This window comes from Telmatherina bonti (genome assembly GCF_933228915.1).
Source record: "Telmatherina bonti genome assembly, chromosome: 3".
NCBI classification, from domain to species: domain Eukaryota; kingdom Metazoa; phylum Chordata; class Actinopteri; order Atheriniformes; family Telmatherinidae; genus Telmatherina; species Telmatherina bonti.
In genome coordinates, this window is record NC_136621.1 from 18,036,169 (window position 1) to 18,060,071 (window position 23,903).

At 38.0% G+C, this 23,903-nt stretch overlaps 1 protein-coding gene across 1 annotated transcript; it reads left to right on the forward strand.

Annotated features, from left to right (window-relative positions):
- The first annotated feature begins 318 nt into the window (after positions 1-318).
- gcgrb (glucagon receptor b) lies at positions 319-23,903 on the forward strand. Its single transcript, XM_079264622.1, has 13 exons — positions 319-433; positions 547-643; positions 736-843; positions 3,167-3,255; positions 3,591-3,697; positions 6,909-7,065; positions 9,076-9,235; positions 13,260-13,320; positions 13,459-13,528; positions 17,108-17,196; positions 17,528-17,672; positions 20,887-20,928; positions 21,287-23,903. The coding sequence occupies exons 1-13, from the start codon at positions 380-382 to the stop codon at positions 21,698-21,700; spliced, it is 1,593 nt and encodes a 530-aa protein (XP_079120748.1). The 5' UTR covers positions 319-379; the 3' UTR covers positions 21,701-23,903.

Sequence of the window (23,903 nt, forward strand, 5' to 3'; positions counted from 1 at the left end):
TGTGATGCAATGAAATGTGGAACTAACTCAAGCTGTTTTATAAAATATGTATTTATCTGGATTTTTTTTTTTTTTTTTTTTTAATTAGCCAATGTGGAATTGCTCGGTTCTTATTTAACAGCTTTGATATGTTTGTTGTAAATGTGACCAACACTAATTATTTACTTTCATTTCATTGATTCTTGATGCCACCATGTTTCATATAATCCATATTTCAGCTCCTGCTCGAACAATTCATCACATGGACACACACTCACATAGCAAGACTCCATATTGCCTGTTTATGCCGCAGGGAGAAATAAGGCTGAGACTGCCTCATGTTTTGGGCTTCCTCTGTGTTCTGGTCCCCACCGATCCCCATCCTTCCAGCATCAGTGGGATGTCCCAGGTGTGTCTCATCTTGGCCTTGCTCATGCTCTGCAGCTGCGCAAAGGTACGGTGCGACTGGATGGAATCTGGCTTTAATCCACTCTCTCTCTTGTATCACCTATCGTCAACGAGAAGGAAAAGGCTATAGTATTGTTGCTATCTTCCCACCTGCTGCAGGTTTCCTCTGCCAACTCTCTGGAGCTTGTGAAGGAGCAGTGGAGCAGCTACAGTGACCAGTGTCTGAACTACATCAATGCCACACCCCCTGCAACAGGTGAGTATTGCTCTCTGTATCCATGTGATGCAAGCATGTGTGTAAAATAAGCTTGACTAATACAGGGTTTATGGATCTGCTCTCTGTTACAGGGTTGGTGTGTAGCAGGACCTTTGATTTGTACGCCTGTTGGCCTGATGGACTTCCAGGAACCACGGTCAATGTTTCCTGTCCCTGGTTCCTGCCTTGGTACCTCAAAGGTCTGTATGTGTAAACAGTTTGTTTTGGTATGGAATTGTTTGCTAAAAAAAGGATGAAAATTTGAATTATTAGATATTTTATATTGAGAAGGGATAAACAACTGTAGTTAATGCTGGGATGTATTCACTGACAGGATGATTATTGGATTCCTCTGATTTTTTACCATTTTATCTCCATCACAACTTTTTTTATTTGGATTTTATTTTTTCCCCCAAATTCCTTTCATTTAGCAAACACTTCATGTGCACAACACCAAGAAATCAGTTTGATTTATTTCCTTTTTTCACTTTGTATGAATGAATATATATATATATATATATATATATATATATATATATATATATGTATATATATTATTCTCTATGCCACATACCCAAACCATGTGTTTTAGATTTATTAAGTGATGTCATCATTGATATAGCTACTCTTATCAGATACATCATGAGGCTATACACACATGCACACACAGCAGCAGGATTTATAATTGCTTGCCATTATTATTACATTGTCTTTTATAAACACATGAAATTGACACAGCAACTAGCTTCTCTCATTCCTTCATGCAGGACAGCGGTACTTAACACCTGTAACTTTAGCAAGAAAAACGTTGGCTAACTCCTACCTTAACACACATAAAAGAGTAACTTAAGTTTAAGGACAGGAACAATCAGGAGGCCTGATGATCATCAAGATGTGTTGGTATGAAGTAGAAGTTAAGGATTGTGCAACAAATCCTGGTTAAAGCCCGACACTTACACTACTATTGTGGTTCAACAACTCAACAACTTCAGCAGAGAGCACTAAGATTTCTCCCTCAATGGGTCGGAAAGGAAGGACAATAGATTAATAGATTAAACCTTTACGGCGGCCAGGCAGGTGGTGGGGTGTGTGTGTGTGTGTGTGTGTGTGTGTGTGTGTGGGGGGGGGGGGGGGGGGGTGTTACAATATTACTATTTAAACCGAGCGATAAAGAAGATAAATGTCGAAGAAAAAGTTTTGCACAGAAACATTTTGGTTCGAGCAAGGCTTTAGTGTGTGATTCAGGAATTAGACAATTTCATTATAACCACCCTTAAAAACTCTTATATGATATTTTTATATAGCTGATACCTGTTGTTTTACAGCAAGTGGTTATGAAAGTATTTAATTGCTTTCAGTAATGTGATGTTTTATGTGAATAATATTGTGGATAAATAACAACTAAGACATTATGTGAAGGGACATAATAATGCTTAAAAAGAAGATGCAGTTGGATTCTAACTTTTGAAGATTTTATCACAATAATAGTAAAAACTTTGATAGATGTGAGTCTAAAAGCACCACAAAGAATATTACCTTGCACACTGAGCTCAGTTCTCTCAGGTGAAAGCAGGATTATTTCACCTGATGACAGTTTTCCTTTATCCTTGTACTTGAAGTGCTTAAATGAAGTGTTTGATGAAGCTGACACAGACAGATGATGCAAAAGTATTTCAAATAAAAGAAAAAAGAAAGTAAAAATAAAAATTAAAATGTTCAAAAAAAGCTTCATAAGGACTACATGTACGTAACTTTTGGTTCATGAAAATGTGACATGGCAATAGTTTTTCCTGTAGACTTGACTTCCTCTTTGCTTTGTGTGTGTTTGTGTGTGTGTGTGTGTGTGTATGTGTCAGACAGAAAAAAAGGCTGCAAATAGCAGAAAACATCCAATAGATTTTTTTTTAATTTTCCATTGTCTGTGCTCCTTTGTTTTAAAAATAAATAAGTTAATAAATACCACGAGCACATGATGTGACAAAAAATGTTGTGTGTCTTGGAGCAGGAAACATTTTGCATTGTTTTATCGCAACAATGATATGCAGAAAATCTGCAGCTCCTTCTCTGTACAATCTTTGCAAACATGTTCCAGCTATTTTGTGGGCGATGAACAAATGTACAGGCAGGCCTGTTTCTGTTATCTTCTGTGGACTTGGATCCTGGAGGGGATTTTCTTCTGGAAAAAGCTCTGATGTGGGGACTTTAGAGTTTTTCCTGTTTGTGTATGTAACTTTGCTCTCTATATATGTTGCACAGCTCGTAGCTTTCATGTCTATCTGAAATGTGGAAGCTACAAAGTTGAATCAGCCTCGGCTTCTGAAAGCCAAACAATATGGTGCAAACTACAGGTGTAAATTAAAAATTGATGCAACGGATACGTTTTTATTTAACTTCTGTCAAGCACAAATATGTTCTGTGGTTGTTGATTTTGTTGCTGAATTTTTTAGTCTGTTTATAGTAGTGGGTATCATGCACCTTCCACCCTGATAAGAAATGTAACTGTGTGTGTTTCTGTGTGAACAGTTAAGCGGGGTCTTGTCTACAGAGTCTGCAGCGAAGATGGTAAATGGGGACCAAAGAATACCAGTGAATGCGAGGATGACCCTGGTGAGGTGTGTCTATAAACACTACAGTGTGTTTGTGTGTCCTTGTCTATGAAACTGTGTGATCATGTGTGTGTTTGTGTGTGGGCCTGCTGGCCTTGTGAATCAACTTTTACCACATTCAAAGCTGCATAGGGTGGCAGATGGTTGGACAACAACTGTGACTTCAAACTCTGACACAATCTGAAATGGCGGCATGTGAAAATCTTCCCATCTGTTCAAATACTCTTCTTGGCCTTTTGTGCATATTTTGTCTGCAATTTATTTTTAAATGTGTGTTTGTGTGTCCGGGGTATGAATGCAGTGCATAGAAGTGATTGCATCTGTCTGTGTTGGTTTTGCAGCAGCAGTATGGCCGTATCCTCAATCAGTTACGAATCATGTACACAGTGGGCTACTCGCTCTCGCTGGGAGCTCTCCTGCTGGCCCTGGGAATTCTCATCAGCTTCAGGTATCCCAAGCATATCACTTTCAAGAAAAATAAACAACTCAGTGGCAGGAGGATGCAAAAAAGATGCAATTTGGCAGGAGAAAGAAAAAAATTGAAGAAAATAAACTTAAAAAGCAATATAGTAAAAACAGGTTTTTCTTCCATCTTCTTCTTCCAATTCTTATTATTAAACTTTTATTTAATCATTGTTAATATACTTGACATTACAAATCACCTTTTCAACAGTGTCTTGTCCAAGGCAGACAGCAGTTGAGCCAAGTGATAATCATAAAAATGTACAGATATGCAAAAGGATTAAAAGCAAACAAAAAACTATAGAGGAACAATAGGAAACAATTAAAACTGTAGGGCAACAAGGAGACTGACTTAAGGAGTAAAATGTACAAGCAAGGAAGGATAAATAAATTAATTGGAAACTCAGCAAAGAAAGTAATAATAGTAGAACACTTCCTGGTCAAATTCTCAGCCCTTCTCTTGCATGGCGCTCAAGAGGCTCCAAGGATGGTTTCCTACCGCAGAAACCTGAGATCTCTAAGCCCCGCACAACTGCCTGACGAGGTTATCTCTACCCTCCCCTCTGACTCAGACTTCTCCTTACTGTCTGTTAATGAGGCTACAGAAACACTCTGCTCCTCTCTTGCCTCCTCTTTTGACAAACTCTGTCCTCTGCTGTCTAAACCAGCCAGACAGAATCCACCCAGTCCATGGCTCACGGAGGTTCTAAGACGTCACAGAACAGGTCTCAAGGTCTTAGGGCAGCAGAAAGAAAGTGGGGCAAATCTAATGAACTCACTGACTTGTCAGAGTACTGACTTAAACTCTCACTCTTCACATCCAGCCTAAATGCTGCCAAGATAAACTTCTAACAGAACAAGAGCTGCAATGCTCCTAATGCACGACAGCTGTTCATGGCCTTTAACTCTCTTCTCTCTCCACCACCTGCTCAGCCACCAGCCATGCTGACTACAGAAATGTTTGCATCCTTTTTTACCGAAAAGGTTGCTACCATCAGTAATCAGTTCTCTGAGCCTGACCAACTGAGCCCACCGCTAGTGGTGCTTCACTTTGCTCTTTCCACACTCTGAATGAGAATGAAGTCCTAAAGCTTCTACAAAACTCTAAACCCAGTATCTGTGCACTTGATCCGGTCCCTACCAATGTCCTGCAGAGCATTTCTCCTGCAATCAAAGCTGCAGTGACCCATATTATCAACTCCTCTCTTGAATCTGGGGTCTTTCCCTCAGTCTTCATGCAAGTTCGGGTCACACCGCTGCTGAAGAAACCCACACTCGACCCAGCCCAGGTTGAAAACTACCGGCCGGTCTCACTGGTGCCGTTCTTATCTAAACTACTAGAGCGTGCAGTTTTAAGCCAAGTCTTGCAGTTCCTCCATGATGAAAACCTTTTTGATTCATATCAGTCTAGCTTTAGGCAAGGCCATTCCACTGAAACTGCTCTCCTGTCTGTTACCGATTCCCTCCGGCTTGCCAGATCCACTGGTCAATCCTCAGTCCTGATACTCCTGAGCCTGTCTGCTGCTTTTGACACAGTGAACCATCAGATTCTCCTCTCCACACCCTCTGAGCTTGGCATCAATGGATCTGTCCTCTCCTGGTTCTCATCCTACCTTTCAGGAAGATCCGTCAGAGTATCCTGGCGAGGAGAAGTGTCCAGCTCACATGAGTTGAAAACAGGGGTGCCTCAAGGGTCGGTGCTCGGCCCTCTTCTCTTCTCACTATACACCTCCTCACTTGGTGCAGTCATAAGCTCTCTTCTCCTATCACTGTTTCGCTGATGACACTCAGCTTTTCATCTCCTTTCCTCCGGATGACACAACCGTCTCAATGAGAATATCAGCTTGCCTTGCTGATATCTCTGCATGGATGAAGGCTTGCCACCTTCTGCTCAATCTGTCCAAGACAGAGCTCATTGTCCAATCCTTCCTTATATCTGCAATTAAGTGTAAAGCTTGACTCTATCACACTTGTTCTTACGTCTGCTGCCTGGAATCTTGGTGGCATGGTGGATGACCAGGTGACCTTTAAGGTCCATGTTGCCTCGGTTGCCCGTACTTGCTGATGTGCTCTCTACAACATTAAGAGAATCAGACCGTACCTGACAGAACACACGACTCAGGCTCTGGTCATCTCACGCATCGATTACTGCAATTCCCTACTGGCAGGTCTGCCTCTATGCTCTATCAAACCTCTGCAGATGATCCAGAATGCCACAGCGCGTCTGATTTTCAACCAACCCAAATGAGCTCGTGTCAGTCCGCTGCTAATCGCACTTCATTGGCTTCCAGTCGCAGCACGCATCACATTTAAAGCTTTGCTTCTGGCTTACAAAACAATAACTCAAACAGCTCCCATCTACCTACACTCCTTAATCCAGGCCTACACTCCCTCTCGACAGCTACGTTCCACCAGTGAAAGATGCCTCGTGTTACCACCAATACATGGGACTAAATCACTAGCCAAACTCTTTTCCTCTGTTGTGACACGATGGTGGAATCAAATTCTGCAGAGTCCCTGTCTACTTTTAAGAGCAAGCTGAAGCTCTTCAAGGAGCACTTCAACACTTAGTATAGCTATATTTGTTGGAAATTTGGATAACTTAGACCAGTTCTTTGCAACAAACTTATGGTATTAATTCTATCTCTATAATTTGTATTATAACATAGGTGATATTATGGGGTGGGAAGGGAGTAAACAAAAATAAAAGTCTGTAGCACTTCATGGAAGGACCTGTGTCCAACTGGACAGTCCACTAGCACCTGCCTACGATGTCCTCTACTGTTTGATTTCGTGCTTGTGTTGTTCTCACTCATATGTCAGTCGCTTTGGATAAAAGCGTCTGCTAAATGACTGTAGAATAGAATAATACAATTTAAAAGGGAATGATGACAAAAAAAAAAAAACAGGTTTAGAATACAAGATATAAACAGAAGATAAGTCTTGAGAAGCTGGAGAGATAAATCTTCATCATCATCGGGTACTGCTGTCCTGCAGATTATTTCTGTGCTTCGGCACACCCAGCTGAAATTAATGTGCTATTATACAGAACTTTACAAAAAATTATTGGAACCATTTGATTTTAATCAGGTGTGTTGGAGCAGAGAAACATCTAAAACAGCTCTGGAAGACCAGAGTTTTACACTCTTGGTGTATGTAGCAACACATTTTGTTACTCACTGACCTCTCTGCATTAGGAAGCTCCACTGCATGAGGAACAACATCCATATGAACCTGTTTGCTTCCTTCATCCTGAGAGCCGTGTCCATTCTGGTTAAAGATGCCCTACTGACCCAGACACTGGACCCGAGAAGCAGCGCTGACACCCAGAAACAAGCCTGGGTCAACATACCAGTGAGAGCACACACACAGACCACACTGCACACACCATGAATGTCTTCATATACAGCTTGTTTCCATCACAGAAACATGTATCCTGAGAAATGTTCACAGTGCTTCACTTAAAAAGCCACCAAGTTATAATTAAAATGTTAGAAAAGTAATTATAAGTATCCAAGTAATAAGGGTCACGCTTACTTCATGCTTGTCAGCTTCTATTCCTGTATTCCAAGTTTTCCTGATGAAGGTCTAACACCATAACATTGCCAATAACTGGAAATGATTTAAATACTGATTATTTACAAATCGCTTTGCTACTCTTACTGTCCTGAGCTGCTAAATGACTTCATATAGTTTTGCTGGAATGAAAATAAAGTCCTACTTTAAAACTATTATTAAAAAGAAATTTAAAAGCAAAAATAATAAAAAAGAATAATTGAATGTGCTAATGAACTTAAGCAGATTTGTTGTTCTTTGATGTGCCCTAACAAAGGCTACTTCGGCATCCTCTTGCATCCTGTCACTTCTCTGAACTCTCTCCAGCCAGTAAAAGTCAGTCTTATCACTTGCTCTGCCCCTTTCTCATTCTTTTCCTAGCCTCATCTGGGAATGTGTTTTTTGGGTTTCTTTGATGAAAGAACCAATGATGCAAGTTCACAAAAGCCAATGTGTTAATATGCAGTTGCTGGAATGCATTCCTGGCTCCAGAACACCACAACCAGATCGGCATTCAAACAATATAAGCCCCATTTATCAAGTGAAGTTTGAATTTATAAGAAGCCAAATTTTAGATTAATAATTCAATATTTTACTTAAATTTGAAGAAGTTTATGTCAGTATTTACCATCTATTTTCCTGTGATTAAAAAAAACAACTTTTGCAATATTTAGCTTAAAATTTTATCTGATTCTGGGCTGTGACCGACATATAAAAACAGAAAATTAATTTGTGAATGGTTAAACCAGTCTAGTAATCTCAACAAATAATTAGACTTTATAATAAAATGACAGACTAAAGGTAGCGAATGACTCTACACAAATTATCACAATAACATATTGTGCATCCTTTAAGTTATCACAAGATTTGAAATATGCACAAAGATTTAATATACATACACACAAACACAACTTTCAAATATCTTGAGATATCAGTTTTCTCAGAGCCTGAAGAACACAAACAGGAACAGATTTGGTAATTTAGTACAACAATAAAATAGCTGTTATATAAATGAAATTTTATGTCAAAAGTATATAAAAAGGCTAATTCCTGGATGGGATGGCCTTGCCAACTGGGGGCTTCCCATATTACCCAGCCTGCTGGAATGTGGTGCCTCATAACAAAATCCAGTTGTCAACTGATGCCCCAGACTGAGGAAAAGTTGGGAAGAGCAGTTTTTCAGTCTTGTGATGTTGCAGGGCAATTTTGGTTGTAGGAGTTTGCATAAGAAATGCCAGTGTGTCATCAAAATGAGCAAGAAACACAATTTTAAGTTCAATGTCAGAAGAATGCATAGCAAATGTCAGAAGCACAGAAACTCTGAAATTTCCTAAATTTATGCAGTTCTGCTTTAAATCAATCTACCATACAGGGTTTGCAATTTAACAAGTAAACATTTTGCATTGATTGTGTGGGTGTAAATAAGCCACATCAGAAATACTAATAATAAGTTTCTGTTGTCCAGAAATCAATTTATTGAAGCAGTTTTACCACAAAGCTGCTTTCGTTATCATTTGTTTCAATCTAAACAAGAATATACAGCAGCTCCACATCTGCAGCGCAGTCAGTTCTCATGTTAATTTGACTTCTTCAGTTCACATCATCCAGTAACAAAAAACAACAAATAAAACATATACAGGTGATGCAAGTGAGAGCCTGGAGACACACAGTCTTACTCAAATGAGTTTACAGAGAATATTTTTTTCCAAATACTCTGTTGGATCCAATAAACATTCAATCATTTTGTGAAATGACAAGCTGAAGACATTTGATTTTATTTCTTTGCTTCACATTTGCCTTGTGTGTCAGGCTGTGACGTGGTGTCGCGGTGCCATGGTAATGATGCAGTACAGCGTAATGGCCAACAATTACTGGCTGCTGGTGGAAGGAATCTACCTGCACAGCCTCCTGGTCATCACTGTGTTTCGTGAGAAGAAATACTTCTACATCTACCTGGCCATTGGATGGGGTAAGAACTCAAACTTTAGATTTTCTAAATCTAAGGAGATTTTTTTTATCGCCCTCACATGTGGCTAGACAAAAAAGCTCATTACAGCACGTCACATATAAAGATTCTGTCCTGCAGCTGATGAAGAATCTAGTCCTCCGAGCCAGAAATCTTGGACTGATCAAATATACCGTTATAAAAATGAAGAAGAAGAAACATAGCAACATCCAGCATGGAAGAAGACATACAAGACAAAGGAATGATTGCAGTTTTGGGATTATTGTTAACAGAAAAAATCCTTAAGTAAAAAAAGACTGGAAGAAAGAGGCATGAACACAGATTTTTGGTTGTAAATATTGAATGTGTTTCATACGTGTGATTGTCAGCTCCAACCTGTTTTGGAGACAATTGTCGGGACACATTCCAGCTTATACACACATCACACCACAGGATTACTTTTATGGGATAATCCTATAAGACTTAATATATTTGTGAGTTTTAATATTTGGACAAATACAGCCTGATAATGTTAAAGTGTGGAGGCTTTAAGTCATTTATACAGGGGCATTTAAAAATGATCTGAGAGCAAACCATAAAATTCTTAAAGGGGAAACATAGCGAATACCTGGATAAAGCTTTAGTCCAAGAAGAAACGCTCAAACTGGAGCCGGGATGTGTATGCATGCTAAAATAGGTCTGAGTGTAGGATACAGTTTTTATGAAGTGCAGAGCATGAATTTGGACGCCAACTGTACCTTGAGTGGGAAGACAGATTTTTGAAGAACAGCAGTATTCTGACCTTTAAAACAAAAATATATACCTGTAGAGGGAACAATGTGCTTTTTCTCCCTTGTGATCATTGGGGCTTTTTTCAGTGGTTCCCAATGAGTTGAGAGTATATGCAAGTCCATGCTTCTGCCTTGAATGCAATTACTGCATACTACATCTTTTTTCAGAACACTCCACATTTATTGTAGCTGCTGGAAGCACTTCACATTGAAAAATCTAACAATTTATGGTTGCTTTTTATCAGGCAATTAGTGGTAACTAGGTAATTTGGAATATAAAGAAAAGTTACTCTCAGATTCTTTTGTCAGATCATCTCCATAGAGAATGAAATTTCAGACCGAAATCATCAGTAGAAAGAAAAATCCTTTGCTTTTATTGATAATGTAAGGAACAGGAAAATTTCCTGTGTATTAGGTGACAGCAGAGTCACAGAGATGCTCTGCATGGCCAATGTTGAAACTGGAACACCTTAGTTCACCCTAGAAACTGGCCTTGAGCTTAGCGCCACCAAGTTTTAGCTTTTGCACAAGAAGCCTGAAGTATAACTTCTATACTCCTTGGTCTGTTTAACCCATTGCTTGAAAGTTTAAACAGCAAGTCAATCTCGTATCTCACAAGACAGGAATGTGAGCCTCTTGCTCTTTGATTCCCTCTCATTTAGTGTGTTAACAAGTAAAAAAAAATCTACTAAAACTGCAAACACAAGCATAAAACCAAAGCTTATTGTCTGACCGGCAAATACCTCCCAGATTAGCTGGCTAACAGGAAGCAACATTTAGCTTTTTCTAGCTGCTAGCACATATTCAAGAATAAATAATAAACTAATTCAACCATTAATGTCTAAGACAAACATGTATTTTAGCTAATGTAAAACCAAAGACTAGACTTACATATATTGCTGTTGTGGAAAAACAATGAGAAAAACTAGAATTGAACACTGTTCTGCTTGTCACATATTTAATGTAACGCTGTTAGCCCATTGAATACGGTAAAGTTTCACGAAAATATCACAAAATCTCAGTATTTACACAAATTCTAAAATAAACAAAACGGCATTAAATGAAGCATTGCTGTTGAAAAAATGTGTTTCCTTTTATTAATGAACATTCTTTTGTATTTCATTCAATTTGTGTGAATAAACCATTTTGAAAACAAATAAAAAATAGTATTCACATCGTGATTATGGTATTCTAATTTACTTTATCGGTCTAAGGTCAGAACAGCTACTGTTAATCATGTGGATGCATGTTTGTCATGGATACCATGCATATTTTTCATATGCAAGATAGTATATAATGTGAGTAACTGCCAGGGGCAACGTATGGAGCAGAAAAGAACAACAGTGTTTTGAAGACAAGACACAGAGGGCTTGTTTTAGATGCTGTTCACATCATCCACACACTATCTCTATGGTATGGTAATACCATTCCTGTCTTTTTTTCCTGCCTTGATTTTAAAATAAACCAAATGCTCCTCTGCTGTCGCCATGTTTATCACTTGGTTTTTACCTTTAATGGAATCCTCTGCTAACAAGCATTGTACCAAGCAGGAATGTGAACAATTACGCTCAAATTGGAGCCAGTCATTGAGGTTAAAAAGCAAATATGTTTTCAGCCTTGCTGTACCGTCGGCTGACAACTTTCTTTAACTGCGACAGCCACCTTGAACATCATTAAGGCAGATTTTAAAGACTATAACACATCTGAAATATTTAAAATAAAACTCAAATGCCAGCTAAAGTAGAATCAGACATGTCATCAATGTTCTCACAATCTGTTGGATTGTGTGGATGATATTTGTCACTGCTTTTAATTTCCATGGTCTACCAGGAAGTGCAAATGGAAAGCAGCAACTGGTTGATTCTGGCATATATACATTTAAATGTCCATTATTATACATGGTACCTTCTACATACATAAAAAAAGAAGAAAAAGAAAGAGATCAAATTGTTACAAACTCATTAATTGTTCTCATTCATGTCTTCCATTCCATTACGCCACACTAAAAGGGAAGATGTTGTTTTCGGGACACCTTTGTCATAGAAACAAACAAAAAAATGTGTGGCACTTTCTTGATCATATCAAATGGAAGACACAATACCATGTTGACATTTTTTTTCTACTCTATTGGGATCTAGTTTCACAATGATCAGCTCTGAGCTCAGCTGAAGAGTTTATTAAGCAAACAATCTGAGGTTCGAAGCTGATGAGCGAAAAGCATGTGCAGCTAAATAACTAAAGCATATAAACGAACTATAATTACTCAGATTAGTCAGATTGCTGGATTGTTATATATATATATATATATATATATATATATATATATATATATATATATATATATATGTTTTTGTTTTGTTTTTGTTTTTAAAGGACAAACTGTTTTTCTTTTTTTGTTTTGTTTTGTTCTTTTATGGTGGTTATGTAACAATTCGACAGTGTTTTAGATGTGATGCATGTTTTGTCCTTTTTCAAAAATTTGAGTCAACACTACATTAAAACATCCTCTGTATGGACAGAAGGTTTTTTTTTCTTTTTTTGACCCAAAGTCCTGTAAACACACTTTGATGCATCTGAAATCTGTAGATTTCCTCCTCAGAGTTAAAACAGTTAGATATCTTCATATCCCAAATGCATAGCTGAAAAAGAAATGAACCATACAATGTTTTACGGATGTATAAGATGTTTTCTTAGCAAAAAAGACACAGATATTATCATTAATATTAATCTGAAGTGCAGCATTTGTGTTTGACTGTTTGAGATTTTATGTCTGGAGTTCAAACATCTTTTTAATCACAAAAATAAATTCAAACAGATTAATTATCATATCAAGTACTCTCTCTGATATTCTAATATAACAACTTAATTGACAATTATTATGACACAAAGGGAAAAACATATTATGCTTGTGTCAGGTTATTAAACAAACCAGCAGACAGATCTTAGCACGACATTACACACTATCCTGAAGGACTAATATATTCAAAGGAAGGACGACGTCTATCTTTATTCAAGCTCGGACAAAGATGGAGACGGACCCAACATCTTTACCTCAAGAGTGTTTAATTACTCTTTTTTGCAATGATGAGAATTGAAGTAGTTACCTTAATATTTGAACCTTGGAATGATAAGAAAATTACGTTTAAAGTTGCCTTGAGCACTAAGATAATAAAATCATTCACATGTACCACAGATGCTGCTTTGGATCAAATGATCCACCACAAACGCACCTCTAATGACATCTTTGTTCATTTCAGGTGCACCGTTAATATTTGTGGTACCATGGATCACGGTGAAATATCTGTATGAGAATGAAGAGTAAGTTCACATAAAATCTTTAAATGTCACAGTTTTATCAGTCGTTTTTGTGTCAGATTTCATATTGTTTACTGTTTAGAAAGAATCACAGTAATGTGAATACGTTGCAAAGTAATACACATCTTTGTGTCTGTCTAGGTGCTGGGAGAGAAACATTAATATGGGATATTGGTGGATCATCCGTTCTCCTATACTGTTTGCTTATCTGGTGAGATTGTCTCATTTCATTTCTTCTTCCACCAGGTTAATTACAAATTACTTTTAACATTAACACATAAGCTAGCATAGTTTGGCTCTGAATAGGGATGTAGTTACACAAGAAAATTCTAATGTTTTAATTAGAGGTCTTCACAAAATGATACTAAAATCTCTTAAATATCTTTGTTATTATTCTAAAAAGCTAGAAGTGAAAGTCAGACTGGGCCTTAATTTACACTTTTTTTCTTCATCTTAACAAGGTGTCAAAACAAAAAGAGCACTTTACATAATCTATGATAATTAGCATCCTCCTTTGTTTGTGGCCATTAGGCGCAGAACACTTTCTATTTTTTAGGTATACTATCATGATTTGGGGGTTTTGGTTTGATTCGTCTTGGATTTTCTTTTGCAGAGACCAGTAAAAATAACAGTATAATACTCTATGATTAATGAAAAATCAAAATTTTTTAAAATTTATTGTTGTGCGAAGAAGTATACAATTTTTAATAGTGTATTATTTGCAAGTTTTTATGGTCACATTCCACATACTCAGCCCTACAACTCATCTAACATATGCATTTTTCTTACAAATGTGCCTCCGTTCAAAAGGGATTCAGGCTTTCCAACAGTATAAGATTTGTAGCCAAGCAGCATTGTTACAATGAAGAGATAACTATTCAAACACCCATTTCTATACTTGTGCTAAATATCTGCAAAGAGTAATGAGAAGCCATAAACACAACGGTCGGAACCAGCTTTGTGAGACATACATATTCCACCAATGAAAATCTATTTGAATGAAACCATCTAAATTTTTCTTTATTCTTTTCATTCTAAGCTGCCAGAGAACAAATTGCTATTCCTGGCAGCTGACTTCTGGAGCCCCGAATGAACAAAAAAAATACAGACATTCCCTAGAAAATGTCATCTTTGATCATTAAAACCACCACATGAGCACTTAAAATTTGTGTTGGGGCTTGTTGTGGAACTCAAAGAATACAGATGTTTGCAATAAAAATGCTGCAATTTAATTTCAGCCTCATTTCACTGAAATAAAATAACTTCATTAACATGCTTGTGGACTATTAATCACTTAATATCTTTGGTTTTCGCTTAAATGGATGTTTCTAAATACACACACACACACACACACACACACACACACACACACACTCATGCACACAATCATACATGAGAAATTCCTGTTGTGTTTCCTGCCTCCTGCTCCCATAGAGACAAACAACATTATGAATGGACCCACTTAAAAACACAAGTGCAGATTATTTCTGCCAAGTCTAGTGAAGTCATGCAGAATACACATGCTCTCACACACACACACACACACACACACACACACACACACACACAGACACACAAAGTATTCAGAAATATCCATACACGTCCTTGATGCTGTTACACTGCAGCCCAGAGCTCAGTGTGCACACATGACTGACACAGATACGGCTTTTATGTAACAGACTACATCTCACAACAGTCCTAGCTCAATCCTGACAATGTTGGAGTTCAACTGTTGTTCACATGAACTGTTCACACACACACATTTACACTAAAGGAAACTTTGCTTTCATGCACTTAATTACACACATTCACACAAGTGGATCGTTTGTGGTAAGATACACACCTAATCAAACATGGAGCTTCGTTAACTGGACTGTTGTAATAATGTGTGTTTTCTTCTATCAGACAGGCTCATGCTCTAGATCACTGTGTCTGTCTCGGCTGTGTGAGAGAGTACTTGGAAAAGCTTGTATTGTGGGGAGACACATCTGTCGACACAGTGATATTTTGAGATCTCCTACCAATGAACACATTAAACAACAAAAACTACATTTAGAGTCTGGTAGTGTCCCTCAAAGCAAACTGGTTTCAGGGGAGGGTCTGAAAAAGTGCAATTCAAGCTAATGCAATTTAAAGAAATAACACCAGGGTATTGGAGTCATCTCGCTAGGGGTGACTGAGTCTTAGCTCCCAGGGCTCGGCTGTGTGCATCCTGAAGAAATCACAAAATGCCCCTTCAACATGCATCACCGCCTGAATGGATGCGTGGAAGCATGGAAGGATAGAAGAATGCATGGACTTGATTTATGGGTAGTTGAAAGGTCTGTGATTAAAAAACTGCCTTTTGGGTTACAATTTATACAAAAAGAGTACAAGTAAACTTTCAGTTTTCTGAAGTTATGCAGACATCATTGTCAGTATGTGAAATATGTCAGATTCCATAATCTTCAAAGAGACTTAAAGATCCTCCACTGTACTTCAGCAGAATTTTTCAGAGGTATCATCTAACAATTCTCAGCCTTAGAATGTTGTTGAGCAACGGCAGTGGTGCTCAAGTGCATTGGCACCTTTCCATTAAACACGGGGGGAAAGTTGTCACTACAATTAGTTGAAATTGACAAAAAAGGATATATTGTATTTATAAAATTAAATCCTGCCGTTGCTTTAGAACTGTGGTACAAGAGAATCATAAAAATAATCATGATGGGACCTGAAAATTTTTTATTACGTTGAACCATTTGATGCAATCCCTGTAATCAGGTGTTTTCTATAGAGTATGTACATGTGTGGGAGGTGTGGTTTTTATTATTATTATTATTATTATTATTATTATTATTATTATTATTATTATTATTATTATTATTATTATTATTATTATTATTATCACCCATAATTCAAAAGCAGTATCTCTTTTCACTAAACTGTAATTTAGTAAATTTGAATTTATATGCCTCAGAAATTGAAGTGTGGTGATATGCAGTAAAGGATTTGCATGATTTAAAAAATATTTGAATTAAATTGAAAATAAAATACAAGCGTTGTTGCAAACATCTTTTCATTTGAGCAAAGCAAAACACTATATGCAATACTCAGAAGTTGCAGATGCTGATTTTTTGACCCCTTCTTTCTACTGCTATCTGATTGGATGATGACAAATCAAACTATCCAATAAGAAAGAAGACAACTTCCTGTCCTTCCATTGTTGCACTGCAAGCTCTTAAAGGTTGCCAATACATTTTAACACAAACTTTTAAAGACGCATTATGTTACTTTTTGACCTTAAACCTCCACTTTCTGGACTTGTTTGATGACACAGTGACATATATAATGTGCATTTCTGGAGCTGCTGCTACCCAACAACATCCCTAGGATGTGAAACTGCATGGTACAACTTTTACATCTGGAACGTGACATGACGTTACCGCAGTTGCACTTCATGGTATTATAAAGAACTGTCTGCTTTGAACACACAACGTCTCTGAATCAGCAAGGAAACGAAAGAAAATCAAAAAAGAGAATATAAAAAAAACAAGTGTCATCGAAAGTTCGTCTTTTACAGGCTGGAGAGAGTTAAACAGGTCAGGTATGATGCAAGATTGATGCCAAATTAGCTGTCGATAGGGGGAGTGAGACGGGGAAAATGGTTTAAGTTCTGTAGTGTGTTTTTAAGGTCAGAAAGTCACGTAGATCTACTTTAAAGTTGGAGTTACAAAACAACAACCTAGTAAAATAAATTTAGCATTTTCTTGTTATTTATTCCATTTTAATATTTCCTCTTGTCTTATTTCAGATTAACTTCGTCATATTCATCCGAATTATTAAAATTCTGATGTCTAAACTTAGAGCCCACCAGATGAGATACACGGACTACAAATTCAGGTGAGTTTTTCATGTTTCATTAAAATAAGGACAACAAGGCAGATTGACATGAATGAGAGTGTTGAAGATGAACTGACAAGCCAATTTAAAATGTTAGAAAAAAAATTTGACTGCTTTGCATTTCATTTTCTTTGCAAAAGTTTTGCTTATCAAACTACAGAAGAGTATTATAGCCACTGAAGAAAAAAAATTCTGAGAAAAAAGTCCGAATTCTGAGATTTTTTTTTCTTCAGTGGCCCTAACACTCCGTATCAAACAGTTTTAACTTTACTCCAAAATGTTTATAACCTCACAGGTTCTTTACTGTTTATATTTTCTCCATCCTCTTCAGACTAGCGAAGTCCACCCTGACCCTCATACCCCTGCTTGGGATTCACGCCATCCTCTTTACCTTCGTCATAGACGAATCTGTTCCAAAAGGCTCCATGCTCCGCCTTATTCGCCTCTTCTGTGACCTTCTTTTCAACTCTTTTCAGGTCTGGGACCAATACCAAAAACACCATTTATTATGTTTTTCTCAGCAGTTACGACACATTAAGTCGTTTTCTTTTTTCTCACTTTGTATCTTAGTTGACTTGTAGGGGAGATAGCTGACTTCTATGGACTGTAAGCTGTATTTATCTCCACACTCAACCTAGAGTGAACACTACTTAAGGCCAGGGTGTTTCTTTAGCTAGGTGGCTACCAAGCTGCAACCTCCGGCAGTTAAAAGTCAAGCCTATGTGAAAGTGCATAAAACTGCAATTCCCCCTTCATCCACTAGGCGTTGGCTGCAAAACAGTTCAAATCCTTATAGACTCCCATGTTAAAAAGACCAACTTCACAGCAGAAATAAACATGTTTACAGCCTGGTTCAAAAATCCATTGTCGGTTTAAGAGGTCGAGTTTACCTTCATGACAACTGTGGAGGGAGTGATTTTTTTTCTAACTCGCCCATGTAAAAGTAATTTCATCTTGAAGTTCGGCATATTTAGGGGCGTGTCCTTTTGACTGACAGGTACCCGATCTCCTGCTTCAAGTAAGAAGAACGTAGAACAACCGCGGTTTTTAGCCAGCTAATAACGTGACTTAGTTTTTGCCCGCTTCCCTCCGTTAGTTGGTTAGCTCCCGTTATCTCTGGGTTAGCTCTTAGCTACAGAAAGCTTGGAGCTCGCTCGATGTCAATCATCCACCATGACGCTTACAGCCCCCCTCTCAGCTCCACCTCTTTGCCCATATTTGTATTTTCCGGGTGAGAAGACACGCATGCCTCTGCCAAGATGGCGATGGTAGGAACCTTCCATCGAGCTTCAATTCAGCTCTTCAGAAACCTATGGGTGATGTCATGGAGGCTCCGTCTATTTTTTTATGTACAGTCTATGGTGGCTACATAGGCATAGATGGAGGTGATAAACTCAGAAACGATGGGGCAGTATGGTTGCTTTTTATGTTCAGTATTCTGAGTTTCAAAAGGTAAATGCACAGGGGATACATGAGTTGTGGTTTTCTAAAATAAACAAAATCCTCTCATAATATCCAACTTAATGATAACTGAACATATTCCACATTAACTAGGCAGTATTAGCCAATCTTAATTTCACAGCAGTAGACTGTCACTTAGCTTATTAGCTTGAGTTACAACTTAACTAAAAGACAAGTATTTTCTTCCATATTAAACCTGAACCCACACACAGAACCAATGGCCTCACTTGTCAGTGACGCACTAACTTGTAGGGAGCTGTTGGTGAATGAAAACATTATTTTGTGTGGGTCTACAACCCTTGCAGCCCTTTAGCAACCGTGAACAATTAGCCACGCTGTGCCGACTCTCAGGAGTGAGCACATGCGGTGATGTCATCAGCGCACAAGCGCAGCTGCAGGGTTCACGCTGACACAAGACGCTGGGCAGAACTGTTTCTGAACTGAACGTTCACATTAACATAAACTAAAGTAAAGAATAAGACCTTTTGTACATGACTATTTTTAAGGCAAAGTCAGTTTTCTTCAAGTTTGCACCTAAATATACTTTTCGAAATCATAAGTGTAATAAAACAGAATACACTTAATAATATGAATAAAACTCTTGTAGAATTCCAAAAATATTACCATATGTTGAGTGTACACAACAGTACTGGGTTTATCTTACACGTCGAGATATATACCAATACAGTGACATAAAGCAAGTGCTGGACAAACACATTGATGTGTCTCAAAATTTTGGACTTGAGTCATTCAAATTGAGAAGCGGACAACTCACAAAGTGTGCATTGATTTTAATGAAAAACATATTCTGATTCATTCATAGTTTTATTCTGCAAAGCAATGCATCCAGGAAAGCCAGCAAAGTGTTTATATAGAAGGTAACTTCCTTTTCTTGGTTCATCGGGTTTGTCTTCTCTCATCTGATGTCATCAGTTTGTGTTGTTTTGTTTGGTTTTTGGTTTTTTCAGCTCTGACTGATCCGTGGGGAGTTCCATTCTTATAAGCTGTCGTTCATGTATTCAGACCTTGAGAGTTGTTTACTCTTCTGGCCAACACTCTTCTGCATTCTTTTGTCACCTCATTCAAGCTGTGAAACTGCCTGGGAGAACAGTCAGGACTGAGTTTTAAATGTTACGCGTATGAAGAGCTGGTTCTCCTGTGCTCTGCAGTTGTCCACCTCTTGAGGATTTGGGACCTTCTTTTGAGAATTATAATCATCACATTTTGAATCGGGGACAGTTTTAGACAGTACTGAAAGACTATATTAAACTAAAAAATAGAAAAGCTCAGCTAAAACAGAGGAAGTGGGTATTAGCTATCTCCCTATTCTCTCCACCTTAAATCACCAAACCAAATCACCAAAGCTAACATGATGGCCAGGTTGAGCCAACTGAGTTCAGAGCTAATCATAGTGAAACAATTCAAAGGGAATAGTCACCCAAATGGTCTGCTGCATTGATGAGCAGATCAGCGATGCAAGTACGACTATGCCTCATAGTAAAACTGCTCCGACTCTAACTTTTAAGCCTGAAAGTCTCTGAATCAGTCGGAATTGAAAACATTTCTGTCAAGACATAAAATGTTTTTAGAAAAGTAGTGCAGGAGTGTTTTGTTTAAGCTGTTAGAATTAGCTGTTGAATATAGTCCAGTTTGCTTTTTCTCCCTTTTCTTTTTACCAGAGCCACACAAGTGGAGCAATCCCTGACACAATACCAGACTCGAGCTCCGCTCTCCTGCCGTTTTCACATGCTTACCTGCTCTAACACACAGGATTCACATTAAATGTATCTTCAACAGTGTGTTGTCACATTCTGCAGAAGCTTGGTATTAAGCCTTTAATTTGAATCAGGTGTGTTGAACCCAAAAACATCGGAAAACTTTGTGAACTGGATTTGCTGATATTTAGAAGAATGAATGATGTCTTCGACTTCTACTATCACAGAGCAAACACAAAGAGCCCACCCAGGCACAGACTGACCGTGTAAACTCCTCTCACCTGGAGAGGCGCAGCTGCAACTCTCTTTTCATGATGTAATTACGCATCAATAAGGCCTCCATATAACAGTGATGTTCAAAAGAAAAAGCTGCTTGTGCGCGGCCCTGTTTAAACCTCCCTGATAAACATAATAAATATGCAGCTACATGTGGAAAGTTGGGTCATGTTATATGTTTGGTTATTAGTTGGAAGTAATGAAAAGTTGTACTTTTTGTGTTAATTTCTCATTTCAGGGCCTGCTGGTTGCTATCCTATACTGCTTTGTCAATAAGGAGGTGAGGCAGTTTGATTTAAAACATTTCATCTTTGCTATTGTTGAAGTTGCTTCCTATTTCCTTTTGAAAATATACATTTTTCATTCTCAGTGCTCCTGTTGCAAACATTTATTTTTTCTTTTTTTATCTCCAGAAGTTTAATCTCTCAAATTCCATTTTAATCTCGGTTACAGGCCAAATCCAACAATAGCAATCTGCAAATCTTGGTCTTTGGCTACAATCGATCTAATGAAGTGCTTTCTGTCTTATTTAATTGACATTATAGATATCTGCTCTCTCTCTGTCTCTCTCTCTCTCTCTCTCTCTCTCTCTGTCTCTCTCTCTCTCTCTCTCTCTTTCCTGTCCGACCTTCTCTCAGGTGCAGTCAGAGATGCTGAAAAAGTGGAAGAGATGGAAACTGGGGAAGGATATTGATGAAGAGTACCGCCACACCCACAGCCACACCCCGCACATTAAGAGCGGCAGTATCGCCACTGGCAATCTGCCCGATCTCCATGACAACAACGCCAGCGAGCCAAGCAGTGACTCACCTCGCCTCAACAAAGCCAACAGCGGCTCATCCTGCGCCACTGCACCTGAGGAGAACCGCAGACTGGTCGTGTCCTACAGCAACGGAACAGGAAAAAGCAGACCCACCAAGAGCAGACAAACCCTGCAGTTATCTTTCAGACCACAGAGAGGTGGTCACATCAGCTCTACCGACGGAGTGTGTTTGGAGGAACAGGTGCAGTACTGCAGATATCTACATGGAGGAGAGGAAACCAGTGTCTAACTAAGACATACCGGACCACAAAAACACTTTGTGATTGTGCGTTGTGCTTGAGATCATTGTTCACCATGGCCAACAAGACAAGCCGAGAGGAAAAAGATGTGGGAAGAAAAAAAAAACAAGCAAAAAAAACTGCACATTTCATGATTTTTACTGCTGCATACAATAATAGAAATCTCTCTTAATCTCCCACCTGCAAACTAATATTTATTGGTTTTGGAACTGAGGAAAAAAAACAAAAACCAAGATAGTGTGAATGAGTAAATCATTTAAAATATAAGTGGTGCTTTTTAGCGTCTGTGTGTGTGTGTGTGTGTGTGTGTGTGTGTGTGTGTGTGTGTGTGTGTGCGCATCCTGTATGAGGGGGCACCACTGCAGCATTAAACCTTTGCTGCTGTTGCCATAGTGAGACATGCTTGCGTTGTGTGTGTTCCTAGCAGTGGGCACTTCTATGTGGTACTCATTCAGTGATTTTATGACACAGAAGTGCAGCATTTATCACCCTCTGCGTTTTATTCACCGAGGTTTCAACGGAGGGATTTAGAAGACCAGTGAATCGTGCCACTCGATGATGAGCTTTAATGTTTGCCACACTAAGACAGCCGTGAAGACGGACGCTCACATCTTCAAGAAAACTTTATTATGTGTAAATGATTGTGTTAAAAAAAAAAAAAAAATGACGCCAAAGGAAATATTGATAAAATATCAAAGGATTTACATTTGTTAATCAAATCCATTTTTCATGCCTTTTATGTCCTTTTTGTATAAAATCTCCTATCCTGTTATGATAAGCAAACTTTGACTGAATTTACATTGATAATACAGTTAAAGAAGGTTAAATTATTATGTTGTATATATGTAATTAGAGATACATATATTCATAGCATTAACTTGATTAGTAATGTTTTTGATTTGCCCTCATGCAGAAGCAGAGCGATGACTCTAAATGTGAATGAGCGTTGTTAACTGTGTGTTGTATGAAATTCAGTTCGTGGTGTGTTTCAGTGAAAGTAGCTCGGGATCACCTTCATCAGTTACTTCAAGGATGTCAAACTCCAGCCCTTAATGGCCATTGTGCGCAGGTTTTACATGTTTCCCTGCTTCATCACACTTGAACTTTAAATGTATTGGTCACTGTGCAGAACTTCACATAAAACTGCAGAATCCATTTTAATCAGGTGCACTGGAGCAGGGAAGCACTTACAACCTGCAGGACAGTGACCCTTAGAGACTAGAGATTGAGATCTCTGAGTAAGTTGTTGTCATCCACACATCTGCACCCCGTTTCACATGCAGTGATGTACAATATGCACAGATGAGAAAGGTAAAGAAAGCTTATTTGTGTTGCTCATTTAATATACAAAACTGGGTGTTTTACCCAAAACATTGAAGCATTGCTGCTGGGTGTAGAGAAAGCATTTAAAAAACATTTTAACATTAAAAGGAAAAAAAGGAAAATGAAATAAACAATAGAATAAGAAAATATAGCATAAAATTTGAAGAAGGAAGTCCTCTTTGTCTGTAAGGATAATGTGTCCAATATTTATTTTTGTTTAAAAGAGCACGATAATCTTCTTTAATGGATAAATTCTTTAGATTGAATTTTTGCTTTGATTTTGTTCTCTTATAAATTGAGTCAGGATTTAGGTTCCATGAGAAAGAAACCCAAATGCATCTTTTAGAACCTTTTTTAATCATTTTTCTCATGAGGAATAACTGGAAGCGGCAAGAATCGTCACAAGAAAGTGTGAAGTGACTTTTTGACTGAAGCAACAGGTCAAGTGTTGAAGTGTGCAACGCATTCTTTGTAAATACTGGTAGAAGGATTGATTATGATAGTCTGTGACAGGTAGGTGGAAAGGATTATTGTTCTTTGATTTTGCTTGCAGATGAGGCGTTTCAAAAATTAAATGAATAATAACTTATAGAAATGACTGCTTGTAATTGTCAGATCCAGTCTTTTCACTAAAAAAAAAAATATTGTGATTGTCAGAAACAAAGCAAGCGCAAAATGTTCTGTATAAAAGTCAAATGACTGTCTTAAATGTCTGTGTGGAGCGCGTTATAATGAATTCTGTCAGCAAAGAACAGCTCTGTACATATCATCTTTTAAAAATGGTTGTCCTTCCTCAGTTCACTGACAGGTAAGTTTGTCAAGTTGCTGAACTTAATTCACATTTTGTTGTAAGTCAAAAAATGTTAAAAG